We start from the raw sequence: 22,710 nt of genomic DNA, 5'->3' as shown, positions 1-22,710 counted from the left end.
TATTAGATTTTTGTTATAATGGGTTAATAGGTTGACGAGTCATATAACCCATTTAACAGATTTTGATATATAACTGATTAATGGATCAAACAAGTTATGTTAATTTTTTAGTCACATTTTATCCTTTTACGTAAATGAGTTATCTAGGTCAATCCGTTTCAACCGTTTAATAAACGGGTCGTGTTAGGGTTGATCTAAACGGATCACCTGAGTAGGTCAACACGACCCGTGAACCCATATTGACATCTCTAGGTGTGAGTGGTTTATTTTGTTCCGTCATATCTGCACCAGCGTTGTTAGTGATTATTTTTCCTCTTTTCTGTTTTGTAATGGCTACATAACTTCATTTATTGAATAAAATGAGTCATTCATCCATATTCCGAAGTGCGTTTTTATTCGGTCTTTACAAATATTATCAATTTTTTTATTTTTCTATTGGTATTATAAACGGTAAAATTTACCGTGTAAATTTAAGAGTTATTGGTTTTGCAAACAGACAAGCACTTCAGTACTCAATTTGTAATAAAAAAAAACTACAAATCAACGAAAGCAGGTGATTATTTTTGGAATTAACCATACTGATAATAATAATAAGATAAAAATAAGTTCTCTGATTTTGACCTATTTATAAGGATAGTCTCTGTAATTTAAAAATTTGTAAATAATGGTTCTATACTTTATGAAATTTACAGTTAAAAATTTTAGGTTAGTTAATTTACAAAATTAGACCTTAAATTTTAGATGATTTGTAAATTCAAACTTTTCTAATTGCTTCAAATCGTTTTATTTTAGGATAAATAGTCACTGGGGATGGCAACGGGTAGAATATCCGTAGATAGTGTCAATCTCATACTCTTACCCGTTTATTTTTTAAATTACCCGTCTCGTCCCATTATCCTAACGGATATATTTTTTAATCTCATACTCGTCTAATTTAATTTGGGATACCTTATCCGTTAAAATTCAACGCATAAAATATATGAATGACAAAATGAACAAAACACAATTTTAATAAACTATCCAAAAATTTAATAAACATTCTGAATTATTCAAATTATTAAGAAATTAAACACACTGCAACTAAATAGTTAATTCCCTAAAATGATATATGATGGATGACGGATAGTGGATACCCATAAGGTAATCTCATACCCGTCGCGCAGTGGCGGAACCAGGACCCCGGATGATCCGGAGTTCAAACATATTAGTAAAAAAATTCAAAACGTCAAAAAAAAATCAAAATTAACTGTGTGGTTGACGGTAAATTTTCAAAGTCCAGTCCGTTGGGGCTGGACAAATTTTTTTTAGCCTCCAACACATTAAAACTGTAAAAATATTGTCATTTTTTTTAGAAACTAGCATTGAACTAATAGGAAATTAAACATGTTTACTTTTTTTTAATGGTAAAGACATAATAAAAATGAATATTAAATATGTCTATTTTTTTTAATGGTAAAGACATACATTAAAAATGAATTCAAAAGTGTTATCAAAATAAAAATAAAGAGTCCATTTAAATTAATTAATAATGGTAACATGTTTTTATAATTATTGAAATAAAAATAAATAAAAACTTTTAAAAAAAAATAAGGTTGAAGGAAGTCAAACATAGGACCTCTCAAATAGAAATAGGCATCCTTAACCATCTCATCTACCTTTAAACATTGAAATAATACTACATAAAGTCAATATAATTCTTTCCAAAATATTACCAGGCACCATTACTAAATTTTTTTTCTTAATTTTTTTCTCTAATAGTCATTATACGGAATAATTGAGTTTGTAAATTATCCAAAGTATATAACCCTTGTTTGCAAACGTTTAAGCTACGGAAACTGTTTTTTTTTTTTTACAAATCGATCAAACTATATAATTTATTTTTATATTTTTCTTTTTTAATAATAATAATAATATGATTATTTATTTAATTCAATAATGGTATATTTAATTCAATAATGGTATTGTATTTTCTTCTTTCATGCACTATCTTACACTTAATGATATTTTACATATAGGAGTCAGTGATGGCTGTCTCATATTTGCTGGCATTTCACGTTGATTCTCTCTACCCATACTATTGCATATCTTCTATCATTAAAAAAAATAAATAAATAAATAAATAAAAAATATATCAGAAAAATCAAACATTTAACTTGGGAATGTCTAAGTTATTGTATTGTAACTGTGTTATGTCATGATCGTGTTCAGGTACGGTTGGTTCGGATATTTTATGGGTCAAAAGCAAAATAAGAAACCATTGAAAAAACAAAATGGGACAAGGGAAATACAGATTTAGCTATAAAATAGTGTAAATTTAACTTCAATATATTGAAGTCTAAAATTTATAAATTAGTGCATAAAATCATTCTTTATTTGTGCTATATAGAAAATAATAACATATTAAAAATTAAGTTTTGTAATATGATTTAATTGTAATTTTATATTCAGATATGATTTGCATGTAAATAACCCATAATTATATGTGAAACTGGTTAGACCCGATCCGACCCAATCTATGAACATGTTTAATTTCACATGACTATATGTAATATAAATACAATAAAAATGATTATCGTATCAAAATCATCGTATAGATAACTTAAATTTGTAAATCGTGTCAGCACTAATCGAACTCTCATGCAAATGGACGACAAAAAAATGCAGATGCAAAATGGCTAACCAGTTGATAATCATTTTGCTAATGTGTTTGTATAAATTTATATGTTGTACAGTGAAATGTATCTTTGAACCTGTGTTAAGATTTTATCTATTACAGTTTAATCCGGAAGACGAGCAATGTTCTCGTTCATTCGTTCAGTTTATCATCGGTCTTCCTATATTTAATAATTGAGCATCAGGTCCTCCAACTCCTCCGGAATCCGAATAATCCTCAGGTACAGGTATATTTAACTCGGAACAAACCAACTGGATGATTTTTCTTGTAGTAGTTCCAAATGACATTTTGTTCACTGTTACTGCAATGGCAAATCTATTCTTAATGTCACAAAACCCCGTGGATCCACCCATACCGGAGTGTCCAAAGCCGACAAGCGATCCATTTGAACTCGTTCTCCTGAATCCTAGTCCGAATTTTCCATTCGGGATGGTGAAATTTTTGAACTCGCCAATGCCCATAAACGCGTCGTGAATTCTAGGATTATCGAACATCTTCTTTCCTCCAGCGTCGCCGTCGATGTCAGGTGTACTATTTGTGCCTGTGCTACTAATACTGCCAGTAGTAGTAAGCCTAGTGTAACCATTTAGGCCGTTATCACCACCATCTTCACCACCACCGTTCTTCTTCCTCTGGGAATCGTGATCGTTAGGTCTGTTCTTTGATGAAGCATCTTTTTCGTTACTTTTGCATTTTCGCTTTTTAGAGGGGGGCTTATGGGAAGGAAATTTCGGAATGCGAGGGTGACTACCGAGGAGTGGCTGGGATGAAGAGGAATGTGGCGGCGGAACCAATCCTGTATCGGCCAGGGCTGCGTAGTAACGTGCAAGAGCACGGGCTGAGCAATGTCCGTTAGCAGCAGGTATGATTGAACGGCGAACAAACAGCATGTTAAATATAGCAGGTAAGGTCATTGCTAGTTGAGAAATGTTGCTTGGCTGGAACGAAGATGGCAGGTCTGGTCGATCGCCTAACTGCGAGAGATTGCTGAGATCGTTCACATCTATCGTCAGAGTCGCTAGCCGTGATTCCACTCCTGCAGCAGAATTATGAAAGCATTATATATCTTTGAACCCAGGAGCATTTAAATTTAGGGTAAATTCCAAAAAGAAAGTACACTGAGAGGTTTCTTGCTTATGATTTTTTAGTTTGACACAGTAAAAATGGTCGTTAACAACCTTAAAATGAAAATTTCCAAGAATTAAAGTTAGTTTAATCATCTTTATTTCTTGGAAATTTTCATTTAGGCGGTTTTTGGTGAGGAGAGATAAAGTGAATGTTTAGAGACAGAAACATGATTTTGGAAAATAAATAATGCAGTTCCGCAGTAAATGTGATACTAAACAGCTTTATTCTTGAAAATTTTCATTTTGAGATCATCAAAAGTTATTTTTACAAGGTCAAACTAAAAGATCCCCGTTTTTAGCACAACGAGCAACCTCAATCATTTCTTGATCGAAAAAAACACCACAGGCATGCATTTGACAGTTCGTGTAACTACAGAGGTTATTTTTTGGAATTTACCCTTAAATTTATTTATTAAATCATAGATAGATAGATAAACAAAAACAAGATCATTTGGGTTCACAAAATTGAGTAGCTGTTGAAAATTCAAAATTTAGACTTGGTAAGAGGTGTCAAAATGGGTAACGGACCCGTTTAACCCGCAGTTAAACCAAAATTTGGTTTACATTCTTCGATTTTTTAAAATTTGGCCCCTATACTTTAGTTGTTTTGTAAAATTTGGCTCTCGACAGATAGTTCAATTTGCAGTGTATTACACAATGAAAAGTCAATGTGTAATATACAGCTAACAGAGCCACAAATCAAGGGTAAAATCTAATGAAAAATCAAAGTACATGGGCCAAACGTTCAAATATTAAAGTACATGGGCCAATACCACAAATTATGCCAAGTACAACAGCTAAATTTTACTTTAAATTTGGCCCCTATACTTAATTTTTTTGTAAAATTTGGCTCTACAGATAGTTCAGAATAATTTGACCACTTATTTGTGTGTGCAATATACAGCTAACAGAACCACAAATCAAGGGCCAATCGGATTAAATGCACCATTGATCACTGAACTGTATGGTTGTCACAAAATGGTCACTCAACTTCAATATAAAATCATTCAACTTTGAAGTTTGTCTTAGTAAAGTCAAAAGCAAAAAGATATCGGAAATATGATGTGGCTTCCACGTCAACACTAGTCAAGTTTCACCACTGAACCAAAATGACACGTGGCTGCCCCCTAGCTGCACGTGCTGTTTCGGTCAGCTAGGTGGCAGCCACATGTCATCTAGGTGGCAGCCACATGTCATCTAAGTGGCACCCACATGTCATTTCGGTCAGCTAGAGTAACTTTATTGAAACAAATTGGAATTGAGTAACTATTTTGAGACAACCATGAAAGTTCAGTAACCAACGGTGCATTTAAGACGAGTCAAATCTACTAAAACATTAAAGTACATGGGCCAAACATAAAAAATATTAAAGTAAAGGGGCCAATTTCACAAATTATGCCGAGTACAACGGCTAAATTTTAGTTTTTTTTCTGAGATTAATGTGATGTATACCTGGAGGGATTCCAATGTAGAGCTCGCCATCAATTTTGAGGGGCTTAATGATTACCTCTTCAAGGATCTCCTGAAACTTCTTACCAGATGCATGCTGTTTCATATAACCACATTATAAACACGGAATAAGTAAAGACTCCGGTAAAAAGCATCGCTAATTAATCGTGCATAGATGTGTCAAAACGGGTTATCGTATCATAATCGTCGTGTTAAGTGATCTACATGATTATATATTGTTACAGTAATAATTAGATGTAGTTAGTAGTTAGCATTTAAGGAAGTAGTTGGGAATAAAGTAGTTGGGAATTAATTGCTTGGTTTGTATATAAATACTTGTAATACCTTTGAGTTAATATAACAAAAACATTCTTTCAAATAACCCTTGTGTGGTTACATGGTATCAGAGCATTTTTGGCTTTAGTAAATCAGGTCTCTGAGTTTGAACTGGTTACGGTGGTCCGGGTTGGAAGTCGAGTTTTCCAACATCTCCGTTTATCTCACCGCCCCCTCCATCGGATTCCCCTGCCGCCGATCTGCCGAGTCGCAACTTTTCGGCAGCCAGAAGAGTCGCGCGTAGGGCTCACGCGCCGCCTCGTCTTCCGACGCGCCGCCCACTCGCCGGCGCGTGAGGGCGTGTGGCTGCTCCGTTCGCCGCCGTTCTTCCTCTCCCAGCCTCGCCTCTGAAATTCCGGTCAGTCTGTGTGGTCAGTTTCTGGTTGTGGTAATTCCGGTCAGTCTCCTTCCTTGTGGTAACTCCGGCTTGTGTTCGGTTAGACCCATATTTCTGATCTGATATCTTTTCTTTTCAATTAAGGTTGACAATATTTGCTCTACTTTATCTTGGTTAACAGTAGTGCATTTACTGTTAATTGAATTTTTGTGGTAATTGTCATTTGCTTGGATTGACAATGACTGAGGAAAATAATAAGAAAGTCATGACTGAAATTACTGTTGGTACCACTCGAATTACGGATAGAAAATTGACTGGAGTTAAGGATTACACTCAGTGGAAACGTACTATTACTCAGTACATTAATAGTGTCGATTTGGGGGATCATTTGAGTAATAATCCTCCACCTAGAGATGAGCAAGGAAGTAGGAAGAAATGGATGATGGTAGACTATAAACTTTTTAATCTGATTCAGAATACTTTGGACTCTACTATTGATGACATTGTGACTCATTGTGATACTGTCAAAGAAATGTGGGAATACTTAGAGTCTATGTATGCTAGTAAACAAGACTTGACTCATATTCATAACTTGCTGTCTTCATATTATCGTCCTCAGAGAAAGGGTCGCACCTTCTTTCAGTATTATAATGAATGTAAGCAGATTTGTGAGGAGAAGCGAACTCGTTTTCCTATGACATCCGATGTTAAGCAGATGCAAGAGGATGATGATCGTATATTTGTTCTTGGATTTCTAGAGGGTCTTGGTCCTGAATTTGAGATAGCACGCAGCCAGATATTGACCAGTGGGACACTTCCCTCCTTTGCTGACCTCTATGGTCGACTTCTTCCCGTGTGTAGGGATATTGAAAAGACGTCTGATGTGGTGTCTCAAGAGACAATGGCTCTCGTGAGCAATGCGACACATGGAGTTCAAAGTGGTCCTCAGAATTCCACTACTCACCGTATCTCTCAAAGTGGTCCTCAAGTATGCCATCATTGCGGCAAAGAAGGACACATTAAGAAGAATTGTTGGAAGCTTCATGGTCGGCCTCAGAAAAGTAACAATCGGAAGTTTGCTCACATTGCTGCTGGTGATGGTATCCTACCATCCCCTCAATCTTCGTCTTCTACTCCTACTGCCACTATCTCTGTTGATGAATATGCTCGACTTCAGCAGCTGTCTCTTGATCATGGTGCCTCCCAGTCCATTACTACTGCGTTGGCTGATACAGGTAATCGGGCTGCTTGTCTCTCCACCTCATCCCGTAATTGGGTTATTGATTCTTCTTTTGATACTAATGTCAATCTGCCATCTGTTACTTTAGCTAATGGAGCCACCGCTCCTGTAAATGGTCATGGAACTGCTCAACCTACCTCCAAAATCTCTTTATCCTCTGTTTTATGTCTTTCTCAATTCCCTTTTAATCTGTTATCTGTTAGTCAACTCACCAAAGCCCTTAATTGTTGTGTTGTTTTCTTTCCAAATTATTGCCTTTTTCAGGATCTTGGGACGAAACAGAATATTGGTAGAGGGAAACTGGTGAATGGGTTGTATGTTCTTGACTCCACTGAAGCGGTGCCAAGACCAATTGCCTGTACAAGCTCCTCTTTGTTGCAGCTTCATTGTCAGTTTGGTCATCCATCTCTTCCTGTCTTGCAGAAAATGTGTCCGAGTCTTCCAAGGAACTCTATTTTGGAGTGTGAAGCATGTCAGTTTGCTAAACACCATCGAGTCCCATATTCTCCTCGAATAAATAAACGTGTTGAGTCTGTCTTTGATTTAGTTCACACTGATGTGTGGGGTCCTTGCCCTATTGTTTCTAAACTTGGTTATCGTTATTTTGTGACTTTTGTGGATGATTTTTCTCGAGTTACATGGCTTTATCATTTGAAGCACCGTTCAGATTTATTTACTGTTTTTTGTGCTTTTCATGCTGAGATTAAAACTCAATTTAATAAAAATATCTGTATTTTGCGAAGTGACAATGCCAAAGAATACTTATCCAGTACTTTTCAGTCGTACCTTTCACAACATGGTATTATTCATCAAACGTCATGTGTTGTTACCCCACAACAGAATGGTGTAGCTGAAAGGAAGAATCGTCATTTACTTGAAGTCACTCGGGCTATCATGTTCCAAATGCAAGTCCCGAAAGTTTTTTGGGCAGATGCTGTTTCCACTGCCTGTTACCTCATCAATCGTATGCCTTCCGCTGTTCTGCAGGGTCAGATTCCATACTCTATCCTGTTTCCTTCTCAATCTTTATTTTCTCTTGCCCCTCGTATTTTTGGGTGTACTTGTTTTGTACACGATATTCGTCCTCAAGTCTCCAAACTTGACCCCAAATCTCTCAAGTGTGTCTTTTTGGGATATTCTCGAAGTCAGAAAGGGTACCGTTGTTACTCTCCATCCTTGGGGCGCTATCTTGTGTTAGCCGATGTCACGTTCTTTGAGAATACGCCTTTCTTCCGTCCATCTTCCCCTTCACCCTCTTTTCCAGCTGATACATCTGATGATGATTTTTTGATCTATACTGTAAGTGAACAGGTTGTCTCTCGTCCTCCTATTCGTCATGTTTATTCTAGGCGTGTACAGCCTGCGGTTATGGCACCTGCTCCAGGACCAGTCACCAATGATACCTCATCTGTTTCGGCTCCAGATCCTCCACCTTCATCTGAACCTAGTCTTGATCTCCCTATTGCCCTTCGAAAAGGTACAAGGTCTTGCACTTACCCTATCTCCTCCTTTGTTTCTTATAATGCCTTATCACCCCGTTCCAAGTGTTTTGTAGCTACCTTAGATTCCATTGCGGTTCCAAAATCCGTTTCAAAGGCTATGGCTCATCCTGATTGGCTAAAGGCAATGAAAGAAGAACTGAAAGCACTCGAACAAAATCACACTTGGGACCTTGTGGACTTACCAACAGATAGGAAGAAGATTGGTGCTCGGTGGATCTGGACTGTTAAAATGAATCCTGATGGTACTGTTGCTCGGGTGAAGGCTCGCTTGGTTGCTAAAGGCTATGCTCAGACTTATGGTATTAATTACTTCGATACTTTCTCTCCTGTTGCCAAACTCACTTCTGTCCGTCTGTTCATTTCTTTAGCTGCCACTTACAATTGGGAGCTTCATCAATTGGACGTTAAAAATGCTTTCTTGCATGGTGACCTGAATGAAGAGGTTTATATGGAGCAACCTCCTGGATTTGTTGCTCAGGGGGAGTCTGGAAAGGTGTGCAGATTAAGAAAGTCTTTGTATGGTTTGAAGCAATCTCCCCGTGCATGGTTTGGTAAATTCAGTGCCGCTGTAATGGAATTCGGCTTACATAGAAGTGCTTATGATCCCTCTGTTTTCTACTTCAGTTCTAGCTCTGGATGCATTCTACTGGTTGTGTATGTTGATGATATCATAATTACAGGAAGTGCTATTGCTCAAATTAAGGAGTTGAAGGAGTTCCTTGGTACTCGCTTCCAGACAAAGGATCTTGGTCCTTTGAAATACTTCTTGGGAATAGAGGTATCTCGCAGTAGGAAAGGGATTTGTTTAAATCAGAGAAAATATTGTTTAGATATGTTGAAAGATGCAGGTCTAATTGAGGGAAAGACTTGTGATGCTCCAATGGTGCCCAATGTGAAGTTGAAGTCTGATGATGGTGATCTACTCAAAGAACCTGAGAAATACAGGAGAATTGTTGGCAAACTGAATTATCTCACAATTACTCGTCCTGACATTTCATTTCCTGTGAGTGTGGTAATTCAATTCATGTCCTCACCTAGGACAACGCATTGGGATGCAGTTACTCACATCCTGAGGTATCTAAAGGGAGCTCCTGGACGAGGCTTGTTATATCAAAATCATGGACATCACATCGCAGAAGGCTTCACCGATGCAGACTATGCTGGAGATCTGTCAGACAGACGCTCTACTACTGGGTACTGTGTATTTGTTGGGGGAAATCTTGTTTCATGGAAGAGTAAGAAGCAAAGTATAGTTTCTAGATCCAGTGCAGAATCTGAATACCGAGCTATGGCACAAGCTACATGTGAACTTGTGTGGTTACGTCGTCTACTTGGCGAAATTGGGTTTGACCAGATAAAACCAATGAAGTTATATTGTGATAATAAAGCAGTTATCTATATTGCAAATAACTATGTGTTTAATGAAAGAACAAAGCATATAGAAGTTGACTGTCATTTTACTCGAGAGAAGTTGGAGGATGGTACAATCACAACTCCACATGTCAGAACCGGAAGTCAATTAGCAGATGTATTCACCAAGGCTTTACCAGGAACTCGAGTCAATTATATTTGTAACAAGCTGGGCATACAGCTTGAGGGGGAGTGTTACAGTAATAATTAGATGTAGTTAGTAGTTAGCATTTAAGGAAGTAGTTGGGAATAAAGTAGTTGGGAATTAATTGCTTGGTTTGTATATAAATACTTGTAATACCTTTGAGTTAATATAACAAAAACATTCTTTCAAATAACCCTTGTGTGGTTACATATATGATATAAATGACACGAAAAAGGATAATGGTGTCAAATGATGGGAAGTGTCAAGCAGGTTGTCTTTGTAAATCGTGTTGTCATGTCAGTCCTCCACATGAACGAACGACCCGTCAGGTTCGAACTGATATAGGTGAAAAGGAGTTGCTTTAATTATGCAGTTCGACTAGCAGGCAAGCTGCCTTCCTACATCTGCGGGCCCACCGGTAAAAAGAGTCCTCTATCTGAACTCCCCCTAAGCTCGAGAGCTCCTGGATACTCACTTGAAGTGTAACCGGCTCATATCCCCCCATCCACTAAAAAGCATCGCTAGTTAATAATGGATAGAGGCGTCAAAACTGGTTATTGTATCATAAGCGTGCTAAGGATCTATATATTTCACATGATTATATATGATGTGACAAAAAAAAATGATATTGGTGTCAAATGATGGGTTGTATCAAGCGAATGTTCTTGTAAATCGTGTTGTCATGTCAGTTTTTCACACGAACAAACGACTGACATAGGTGAATTGAACCAACACCGATCTTACACCAAAAAGGAGCAGGCAGGACTCCTTCCTACATCTGCATGCCCACCAGTAAAAAGAGTCATCTATCCGGACTCCCCCTAGACCTCGGTGTGTCCTAGGGAACTTCTCTAAGCTCAAGAGCTCCTGGCTACTCACTTGAAGTGTAACCAGCTCAGCTCCCCCATCCCCTTTGGAAACGAGGCAAACCAAAGCAAACTAGATCTAATAGGTCCATAGTAGGGAAGAAAGAGGCAGGGTCCATATGAACGAACCGAATGTAGTTTCAGGCTAGTTTGAAACCATTGATTCAGCTGGGAAAAGAAGTAGAATCCATTTTCTTTTCGAGCCTGTCATTAATCTCCCTGACCCTGAGATAAGGTCCCTGCCCTACAGTGAAAGGGAAAGGTTAAAAGCAGATATTTCACTAGGGCTAGTTGGTTCCTCAGATTAGAGATATGTCTTCTACGGGTTTTTAGTATGGTTGTAAAAAACGATAGTTCGCTAGTCAGCCAGTAAGTGTTCTTGCCTTGATAGGCAATCCTAATTATGCATTCATGTCTAGAGGAAGATGTAAACATCAAAGATTCTCATTATAGCATGACCACAATTTCATGGCTGCAATTGTCAGTAAGTCTAAGATTTTTTTTTCCCAAGCCAATATTATATTATGGATCCTGTCAATGTCTTCCTTATTCGGGCAGTTTATCAGAGGGATGAATATCAGGAAACCTGTGGACTCATTCAAACATTGATAGGTATAATAAAAGGAGCAGAAATGAAATCCTATAGCAGTTTAGAGTAGAGCTGTAAAGGAGCCAAGCCGCTCAGCTCGATTTATAAACGAGCCGAGCTTTAGCATGGTAAAACTCTCAAAAGCTCACGAGCAGGTTTGGTTATAGATTCATGAACAAGGCCATGAGCAAGCTCGACTATAATGTTAATGAACACGCTCGTGACCAAGCTTGGTGTGATTATCATTTTAATATTAGTATTTCTATAAAGGTGAAAATGTAAAACTATTAGTTTTGTGTAAACTTTAGTTTTGTAGGTTTCAAAATTATATAGTTTTGTGTTAAAGAAATTTCAAATGAACATAATTAATGATATGTTCGTGAAGAAAATTCATGAACATAATTACGAGCTGCTCAAGCAACTAGGGAACAGGATATTGAGCTCGAGCTCAAGCTTGAGCAGGCAAAAGCTCGGCTCGGCTCGATTATAACCCTAGTTTAGAGATGTAAATTTGTGTTCAACCAAGAAAAAGTTCAATTCTTCCAAAATAGTTAAGCATTGTATAATACCTCAATTATTCCGCCACAGAGCCAACCAAAAGACAGATAATGATATAGCTGCTCCTTGCCAGGCTCTGACTCAGGTGTCGACTCGCAAATCTGGTTCAGGCACTCATCCCAATCACAAATTAGCAACGGATTTTCTCCACTAAAGTTGGCCAAGGCATTGTGTAAACCAGATGTATGGTTGAGCACATGATAGACCTAACAAGCATCATCAAATTAGCAAAATAGAACCATATCGTAAAACTTCAGATGGTAATGGTACAAGTTCTGTATCAGAAGGACAATTCCTTACCTTTATGATATCCTTTCCGTTTTTTCCAAACTCTGGCCAAATATGAGCAATATTGTCATTGATCTTGAGTTTTCTACAAGACAATATGCTATAATTCGTAAATAAACTACAAAGCTGTTTTCAGGTTAAGAACTTTCAAGACGACCTCTTCATATGACAATATGCTATAATTAGTGATGTTATCAGATTAGGTTGTTATAAATTTGTTAATCAGAAGATTAGGACCAAAATATTAAACACTTCCACACTATGTTGCACGGAAACGGAAATGAATACGGAAACTGAAACGGATAGTAGGAAACGTAATTTCTGAAAACCATAGGAAAAAGAAACGTGGGGAAATCGTGGAAATATTAAAAATATAGAGGCATATTTATAAATATTAAAAATATAATAATACATTGAAAAAACAAGATTGAAGAATAAGAGGAAGAAAGTCCAAGCTCAATCGAGATTCAAAAGACAGATTATAGGAGAAAAAAATATGGGTAAATTATTTAAATTGAAGGATACAAGGAAGAAATTATTTTCAAATAGGAAGTTTCAATTTTACTAATCTTAGATTGAAAAGGAATTGCAAAATAGAAAGTTTGAATTTCCAAAATTTTAATCGAAATAGGTAGGGAAAACCGTTTAAAAATTGAGAGAGGCGTTTCATATTTTGGGTAATTACGGAAACGTGCCCAGAAACGTTTCGTATCAATTTCCGAGAGTTTCTGTTTCCCACATCTGCCGAAAATGGGGAAATGCATGTCATGAAGAGTTTCCGTGCTTCATAGGTTCTACATATTCTTTTTTGGGATAAGGGCCAAATTTGACCATAACGTTTTAAGTGAAGTGCAGATTTGAGTCTAACGTACGAAATGGTCTAAATTTAACCTTAACGTTTCAAAACAAGATCAATTTTAATCATAGGTTACCGAAAATTTGAAAAAAATGGTTTGACCACATCAGACTTTCCAAACATTAATTACATCCAAAATATTTAATGTGTCACTAACACAAAAACTAAGTCTGTCACATACAAATTAATCAAATTTTTTTTGTCAATGTGTCCATATGACACAGTGTTTTCAAATTTTTTGTAATGTAAAGCTAAAATTGATCTTGATTGGAAATGTTTGGGTTAAATTTGCATCATTTCATACGTTAGAGCTAAATCTGCACCTTTTAAAAAATGTTAGGGTCAAATTTGATCCATATCCTTCTTTTTTCTATGAAAAGCATATGTATCATAAAGTAATCTTACACACCCATGATCAATAAGCCAATGCAACATTCCCGCCGTGATTCCCTTTGAAGCAGAAAAAACAGGAAAAAGACTATCAGGCTGAACTGGTCGAGGATCATATTTACCGAGAACTCCAGCAGAAGTATCAACGATAACCTCTCCATCTTTGTAGGCACATACCTTAAGACAACATTATTGGAAAAGTATCAGAATAATCTGAAAAACTAGGCAAATTATTATCTTTGTCAAGTCAAAAGCATCATGAATCAGAAATTCCCAACTTTTGTTTTTAGTCACAAAAAATGCAAAAAAAAAAAACAAAGAATGAATCTAAACACACTTCCAATCTATGAAGCACCGACACGGATGCGGACACGGCAAACGGCATTTTTAGAAAATATGAGACACGGATACGGCGGGACACGGCAAACTCTATATAATTAATTAGATATATATATTAGATATAAAATATATAAAAAAAAACTTGAAGAAGGAAGAGAACGAAGCTCTAAGCGTTTATAATCGCGATACACTGGTGAGAATTAGATGTAGTTTAGGATTTTTTTTGTCAAATTATGTAATTGAACATAGGTTTTAAAAGATTTTAAAAAAAAAACCCTAAACTTTTACATATTTTCACCATTAGCTGAGTCCCCGCCGTGTCCCCCCGAGTCCCATCCGTGTCCCCGCCAAGTCCCATCCGTGTCCCGCCGAGTCCCCGAGTCCGGCGAGTCCGACACGGCCACGGCGACCCCGGGGAAGAGTCCGTGCTTCATAGCTTCCAATGTCAATTACGTAGCAGACTGTCTAAGTCAGGCTATACTTATTTCGACTTGTTTGCTTTTTATATCATTAAATGACAACATATTCATGTAGCAATTTACTGGGATATCATATTGTCTAACCGCAATCATTCTTTGCTTCTGTTTAGAAGCTACCACAATAATATAATTTGAGTTATGAATTCATATAATATGCTCCACCAACAATGTTTTGAAAATTACTCACAGCAAGCAGCCACTATCAGAGCAATCATGCAGCAACCAGTAATTTACTAAATCTTGATAGCATTAGCCACTCATCCTAGCTTCAGTGAGCAAAATTTGTACGAGAAATGGTTTATGTATGCATAGTTGTTAAAGGAGCAAGGCTCGATAAGGCTCCAAGGGGTCCTGGAGCCTAGGCGCACGCCTTAGAAACACGAGGTGCATAAAATAAAATATACTCTTTTAATAGTTAAGCATAAAAAGAAACACCTATGACCACACAAAGAAAACAAAACCACATAAAAACATAATACTAAAGCATAAATGTCAAAAACACCAAATTAAGTTCATACTTCATAGCGACACTAACATATACTTAAAGTCTTAACCTAAAATACCTAACTATAACTAATGCTACTAAACTAATAACCATTCATTGTCAATCGACAAGAACACACACTCTCTGTTTCCACACACTCTCTGTTTCTTCTTCACTCTGTGTATGTGGAAGTTTGTCTTTGCCTGGAGTGGAGGATACTTCTTTCTTTACGGGACTTCTCCTAATCTTTCTCTATTTTTTATATATTTAATTATGACTGAGACTCTTGATATTCTTATTTAAATTAAGGGTTAAGATTAATCTTATTTAAGTTAGGTTAGTGGTTGAGATTAATCAAACAGTTATTTATAGAGAAAACTGTAAAAATAAAAATAAAAACCTAAGTAAAATCCGCCAGGGCGCACCAGGCTCTAGGCTCCCAGGCATGAGCAAGGCGCACAAGGCGAGAGCCTTTTGTACAGAGCCTCATTTTCTAGGCCCTGAGCCTTGACTGAGGCGCGCCTTTAACAACTATGTATGTATGTGATGTTGGGTTTTAACACTTTGGATCTTAAACAATCTACTTGACAAGACACTTCCAAAGCATTAAAGCCATATAAGTAGAGAAACTTGGTCCAAACCTGGATTCCTAGTATTTTCTCTTCGTTACCAAGCTCAACTAATAGCTGCCTCAACTTTGCCTCCACATCAGAATGAACTGGGGTATTATAGATCCATTGTGCATTTATTTCTGGTCCTTTATTGATGCTTCTGAAAATTTAATACAAAGTTTCAAACAGAGAATAATTAAATACAAGAACATTAAAAATCAAAATTATGGTTGGGATAATCACCCTTGTAGAGCATATTCGGCAAATGGTCTCATGATTGTTTGATATACTATGCGAATATTCATTGTGGATGAAAGGCCTAAAATCATGTCAGATGATGAGAAAACAGAAATAGAAAAGCACAAATTTTTGCTCGGAAAGCTGGAAAAAGGGTGTTTCTGTATGACCTCTCAGAAGATTTAGAACTCGTGAAAATATTACAATATCGCCAGGAAAAGCATCAACCTGAAGTGAACTTGTTATTAGATGCAAATGAAATGGTTAATAAAACATACAGTTAAACATGAAACCAAAGGAAATGATACTAGGAGTCTAGGACTTTACTGGATTAAAGCGTTTAACTTCTTTTTGGTTCAGCTTCATCTTATCCTGTATGGCCTTCATGTTTTTTGTTCTTTGATCGGACAAGGATTTCGCGGTTTCCTAACAGGATTTTTTTCTGTTTATGTGATAGGACTCACTGAAATTCAGAAGAAAGATATGACAAGCATGGTGTGCATACTTACAAAAGCTTCATTTGCTGGTGTTGATTGACGAAAGAAAACATTTGTTACTTCCATAACCTGGTCTGGAATGTCTAACCGCAGCTTGAGCCCCATTTCTGTGAAGGCAGACAAAAGGGCCACATGATCCCCCTGTAACACAAAAATGACAATTTCTTGTGAAGAATAACCAATTAAAAACATTTAAATAGTTTTACAGAATGAAGAAACTGCAAACTACAGAAATGACCTGAATGGGCATATGGTAATGGAAAAATCAAGAGGAAAAAGAGGGCAAACAACACACCATGCTATTATTTAACAAACTTTAAAGAGCAATATTTGCCTTAAGAAAATTTTGATGAATATGAATACAATACATATAGTAGGTAGAGGACATAGAATAAAGATGAAGAGGAGGTTGTAGACGTGTAAGCATGGGCACACAAACAAGAGTAAAGTTGTAGCTAGAACTGAAAGTGGATCTCATGAAAGACTGAAACTTTCTAATTAAGTGAAGTTCAATGCTATAAATTCACATGCATTATCAGCCTTATCCAAAGAGAGGGAAAAGAAACCTCAACAGATGCAAGAAACATTTTGGCCAGCGCTTGTTTCAAGGTACTAGATATCTTTTTCGTGAGTCCAAAGTCAAGCAAAATTGGACGATTTGGAGGTTCCTTGCTCACCAGAAAATTCCCTGCAATATACAGTCAAAATATATTCATAATAAAAAAGTAAGAAAAAGGGTAGAAAGTTTTCACCACTTCAGAGTGTTAGCATGCTATTATCAGTGAAGAGAATTTAAGGAGGGAGACAGAGATAAAGTACCAGGATGAGGATCTCCATTGAAAAATCCATCAATATATATTTGATGAGCATAAGCACGTGTTATTTCTTCAACAATATGTTGTCTGTCAACCCCATAAGCTTCAAGCGATTCATGATCATTCAAACGAATTCCATCCATATACTCCAAAATTAACACCTTTTCAGTTGACTGTCATTGGAAGCAACAGAATATAAGTTAAAATAAATGCAGCTATTGGGAACATTATTTAGTACAAGAACAAAAAATGAAACACAGAGCATAACAACAGTCATAGCGAGCACTACCTCAATGTTAACCACAACCAAACAGTAGATTCATAAGATAGAAGAAAAGAAAAACTCCTAGTGGAACAAGAAAACTGTTATAGACCAAAGCAGCTTTATGCTTGTCTATTTAAGAAGAGAGAGTTTTATGTCAGAAATTATTATGGGGCAATACAAGTTTGGTTTCAGTTGTATGCAGACCTTATTAGTTTTTTGGCATTATTATCTGATATCTTCACGAAGATATAACAGCATAACAAAGCATTAAATCTGAAAGACTCGTGGTGTACTTTAAAAGTTATTTTTCCTAAACTCTTCTCCATAAGGGCCTCATGCTCACAATGGCATCACAATTTGACATACAAAGTTTCTAGGGCCTCTTGGTTAGAGGTAGTCTTAACACACACAGTGTCCTTATGGATGCCTTAACATTGTTTTCCGGAAAAGACTATTGCTGATACAATTTCCCTAAGAGATATATCCTGAAAGATTGTATTTGTTTTCCAGAACTGACTAATGCTGATATAATTTCCCTTAGAAAGATAAATCCTGAAATATTACAAATTTGTTTGCATAAAACCATATAATGACTTTCATATTATCTTAGTTGTTTTATTACTAAAAGCTGCATTTAACAGAATGTTTAAATGGAAATTACCTGAATAACCTCCGGAATCAAAACATCTACTTGATTGGCAGATCTGGAATCATCCTTATTGTTTCTGCATCCAAGATTGTTGGCTACTGTCCTGGTGTTCTCTATAATATGGAGACAAATTTCATTAAGAGCAAGCTAAAAAATGAGCATATACAGTAATGGATTTGGTAATAAAATTGTAGCAGATGAATTCTAGGATAGGAATAAACTCAGAATTCTTTCCAATAATTTATTCATTAATTCTAGAATCTATAATCATAAGAACTCCTTCAAAGTTATAAATCACCACATTAAAAGCACGACACAACCCTTTTCTGGCATTTTCATCACTCATAATCACCACAGAACTTGTGTTGGCCTGTACTACCCAATAATAAATGGGAACTTAATATGCTCATCAACAGTCCGCAGTTCTGGAATTAACTTCTCTTTCCCAGATGATTGCGTTTTACTCCATTACATTAGAATTTATTGATAAATTTTACCCGAACTTTCAAGTCAGATGGATAAATTCACTAAAAGATGACAAACTTAATCTGTCAATTTGACAAAATGGACCTCCTTAACATAAATATCTAAAAAGAATCAAATAGTACCAGCTTCGGAATTGAAGTCCAGTTCTTTTGGAGCTTCTTTGCACCATTCATCAATCATGGGGTTAAAGTCATATTGTGGTTCTGCCCATGCTATCCAGTCAACAATTGCCTTGGAGTTCTTTAAGTCCTGCATAACAATGCATGCAAAAAGGATAAATAAATATTGCAAACCTTCAGCAATCATTTTCAACTCTTATAAGCCAAAGAGAGGAAAACCTCCAAAATAATTGACTTTATGCCCTCATGTTGAACCTTAACGACCACTTCCTGCCCATCAATCAGTGTTGCACGATGGACTTGTGCAATCTGTACGGAATACAATATGGGAAATAGAATTATTTAAAGCTAATTAACTTTTGCTATAATTTGGAAGAAGAAGAAGAAAAACAGATTTCATCCTATATGCTGTATGTATCTTCCCATCACAGGAATAAAATATTGAGTATCTTACTGATGCTGTTGCTAAAGGAGTTTTGTCAAAATCTTTGAAAAGTTCATCCATCGTTTTCCCCAATTCTTTCTGTATAGTATGACATACCTGTGAAGAAAATTTCAACTTATCAAATTGAGTGCTAAAGTTTCTTGGGATCCAAAACCTATACAGCCACACACATATATACTACTCTCGAAAGATAGAAATAGATAGCTTTTGGGAAGTTTCTACATTAACATTATTTTATCGACCTCTTTGCATATTAAATATTTCTAGCTGGGGTTTGTTAAGCTAATTCACAGAAGAAGGGAACATAATCATCATCTTGTAACTTCTTTGGCTTGATTTATACGAGCTATTGTATGTGCACTCACTATTTGTTGGATGGCTTTAATCTGTACTTGCTATCTTCGCCAAAGACTAATTGACCCTTCATATATTACAATCTTTCTTTTTTTCTCTCTTTCAGACAGTTTGTTCCAAAATCAAGGGTTCCAGTGAATATGCAACCAACTTAAGTTTTATTCCATTTGATTTACGACCATAAGAAACGTAAAGTAGATCAAAACTACTAAAAGGTTTTCACTGTTTGTTAAATAAAGCCTATAACCTCTTGCAAGGGACGAGGAGGAAGAGAGTCCTGTAACTGCTTGAGAAGTGAAATGAATGCAGGGGGAAGAACATCAGCACGTGTAGATAAGTATTGTCCAAGTTTTACCCACAAACCTTCCAATTCCATCATCAAGTTGAGAACACGCCTAGCATTGCGATCGTGTGCCTTCTCCCACAAATCAGCTCGCTTAGTTTTCGACGTCCATTTATCTCTTTGTTGTACAGCCTTCAATACACAAAAAAGATATTTATTTATTTATTTTAAAGGAAGGGAATTAGTACAACGAGAACATTTGAATATACCAAGTCAAGATAGAAATGGCCAGCAATCAAGAAACAATACCTTATAATCCAGGTAGATCATAACAGCCACTGCAAATACTCTCACACGCCTTTTGTAAATGTTTCCCCAACCCATATTTGTCAGGAAACAAAGCCAAGAATGACTACGTTTGCAGGGTTCTACTGAGAATGCAAACCAGAAGTGCAGAGAAAAAGTTAGATTGAACAACACATCAGCTTATGGAATTGATATAGTCATTTGAAATTTGAAAAGAATGTCTCTTGCACTTAGTGGGGAAAATAATAACAGGAGTCCTCAATTGAATATCACCAACTGAAATATCCTAGGTCAAGCATTTCGTTATTAGTACCTAGTGGGAAAATGATCAACCACGCTCTGTAACCAAAGCTGAATATCAACTACCCAAATGAACAATCTAAAACATAGCAGAATCAACTGAGGCATAAAAAAGGCATCAACAATCTAAAAAATGCAAACACGAAGGCATCAGCGAATGTAATTTCAATAACCAACGATGAACTCTCCATATAGTCACAGAAAACACGAACAAAGTACTCAAAATGGTAATCCTAGGGTAGAGACAAGAACTAGAAACGAATATAGCTAATGCAACCCAAGAAATAAAGCCATTAACTACAATCAGAATAGAGCCACTGAAGACAAAATTCATGCTGCATAGTTCTGCTACTGAATAGATTTACAACTTCAATTTCTCTTTGTAATTTCCATAACAACATTGACTGCATTTTCTTCGAATTTGTTTACACGTCAATCAATAGCTAGTGAACAACAATTCAGCCAAGCAGAATGAATATGGATTGCAGGTAGAAGACATACAAACAACAATCTAAAACTTAGCAGAATTAACGAAGGCATCAACAATCTAAAAAATGCAAACACAAAGGCATCAACGAATGTAATTTCAATAATCTATGATGAACTCTCCATATATGGTCACAAAAAACACGAACAAAGTACTGAAAAATGGCATTCCTAGGGTAGAGACAAGAACTAGAAAGGAATATAGCTAATGCAACCCAAGAAATAAAGCCATTAACTACAATCACGACAGAACCACTGAAGACAAAATTCATACTGAATAGTTCTGCTACAAAATAGATTTACAGCTTCAATTTCTCTTCGTAATTTCCATAACAACATTGATGGCATTTTCTTCGAACTTGTTTACACGCCAATCAATAGCTAGCGAACTATGTGGCACGGATAAGGAAAACAACACCAGGAAATGTTATTTCTAAAACATAACCTTCATAAAATAGCCTCCAAAGAAAAACTGACGCAAAATGCAGAAACGCTAGAGGAGTGTTCGTGCAATATAGCTAGTGAACAACAATTCAGCCAAGTAGAATAGATATTGTTTTCCAGGTAGAAGACATAGAATCAACAATCTAAAACTTAGCAGAATCAAGTACGTGAAGCAAATGAATTCGTTTGTGGCAAGAGTTAGGACGCCAAGAATCGTTAAAATCGAAAGCACAAAGTAATATTTCATCGGAATGCCAATTAGAAATCCAGAACAATGAAAACGAAATCAAAATTGATAGGGAAGGACTGAATTAGGAAATTGAGATGGAGCATTAATCGATCGAAATTCAGAAAAAAGAAAACAAAATCAAATCGCATGGATTGAAATAGAAAAAAAAAAGAATCTATTAAGGGATTTTACGTACCGATTATCCGATGAAATCGAGGGAGAGAAAAGAAGGGCTTCGAAATGAATGGAGGAAGCGAAGCTAGTGTCGTTGATGAACTGCTACCCAAGGAATCAAAATTTGACAAGCAATCGATCGATACGTAATGAAACGTCAGTCACTTGTGTCAACTGTTTTTCTGTGCACCAATATGTGACGCTAGATTGGCCGGAAAGAGACCTCAAATCGGTAAGAGAGAGACAGAGACAATCTGAGCCGTTGAAGGGGAGACTTCAGGATTGGGAAAGGAAGCTAAATATCAGCCGTTGGATTTTCTTGAATTAAATGAACCCGCCGATATTTCCCGCTACCGGCAACAACCGTCCAGTTTTTAAGTAATCATTGTGGAAATGATTAATTTATATTTATTATTAAAATATTGCCATTACACCCATTTAGTTTCCGAATTAAAGCTCCAGAGTCAATTAGAACCCTAAACTATCGAAATCATCAATCAAATCTCTGAATTAACTAAAAATCATCAATTAAGTCATCATCTTATTTTAAAATCGAAAACTGTGACTATTTGATAGATTGTAATAATTTTTATATTGGTTCAAAATGAGTTTAGGGAAATCTCTAAATTAAGCAAAAATCATCAATTAAGTCATCATCTTATTTTAAAATCGAAAACTGTGACTATTTGATAGATTGTAATAATTTCTATATTGGTTCAAAATGAGTTTAGGAAAAAGGTTTTAAACTGTTCAACCGAATGATTTTCTATAAAGCCTCAATTGATTATTTTTTTATTAGAATGGGGATTCAATTGATAATTTTTTATTAGTTCAAATATTTAATTTATGATTTATAGTTTAAACTAGTTTAGAGAACCAAATCAATATTATGCTTATTACTCCAAGGAAGAAAACCACAAAGAATTAAACCTCATGAGATA

General features: G+C 36.1%; 1 protein-coding gene across 3 annotated transcripts; it reads right to left on the bottom strand.

Moving 5' to 3' along the window:
• Positions 1-2,665: 2,665 nt before the first annotated feature.
• Positions 2,666-21,975, bottom strand: LOC136202360 (uncharacterized). 3 transcript variants are annotated; one of them, XM_065992927.1, is made up of 19 exons: positions 21,792-21,975; positions 20,140-20,261; positions 19,795-20,022; positions 19,203-19,289; positions 18,968-19,057; positions 18,752-18,878; positions 18,156-18,256; positions 17,234-17,402; positions 16,981-17,102; positions 16,427-16,555; positions 16,245-16,343; positions 16,088-16,145; positions 15,924-15,999; positions 15,711-15,840; positions 13,787-13,944; positions 12,534-12,606; positions 12,245-12,439; positions 5,254-5,347; positions 2,666-3,710 (listed from the first exon to the last, which is right to left on the bottom strand). In XM_065992927.1, the coding sequence occupies exons 2-19, from the start codon at positions 20,212-20,214 to the stop codon at positions 2,815-2,817; spliced, it is 2,907 nt and encodes a 968-aa protein (XP_065848999.1). In that variant the 5' UTR covers positions 20,215-20,261; positions 21,792-21,975; the 3' UTR covers positions 2,666-2,814. The 3 variants fall into 3 exon arrangements, with proteins under 3 accessions (XP_065848999.1, XP_065849000.1, XP_065849001.1); XM_065992928.1 differs by having other exon boundaries at positions 20,140-20,258; XM_065992929.1 differs by lacking the exons at positions 20,140-20,261; positions 21,792-21,975 and having other exon boundaries at positions 19,911-20,022.
• Positions 21,976-22,710: the final 735 nt, after the last annotated feature.

Source organism: Euphorbia lathyris, chromosome 8 (genome assembly GCF_963576675.1).
Source record: "Euphorbia lathyris chromosome 8, ddEupLath1.1, whole genome shotgun sequence".
NCBI lineage: Eukaryota > Viridiplantae > Streptophyta > Magnoliopsida > Malpighiales > Euphorbiaceae > Euphorbia > Euphorbia lathyris.
The sequence above is the reverse complement of the archived record's forward strand: the minus strand, read 5'-3'. Positions and strand labels throughout refer to the sequence as shown.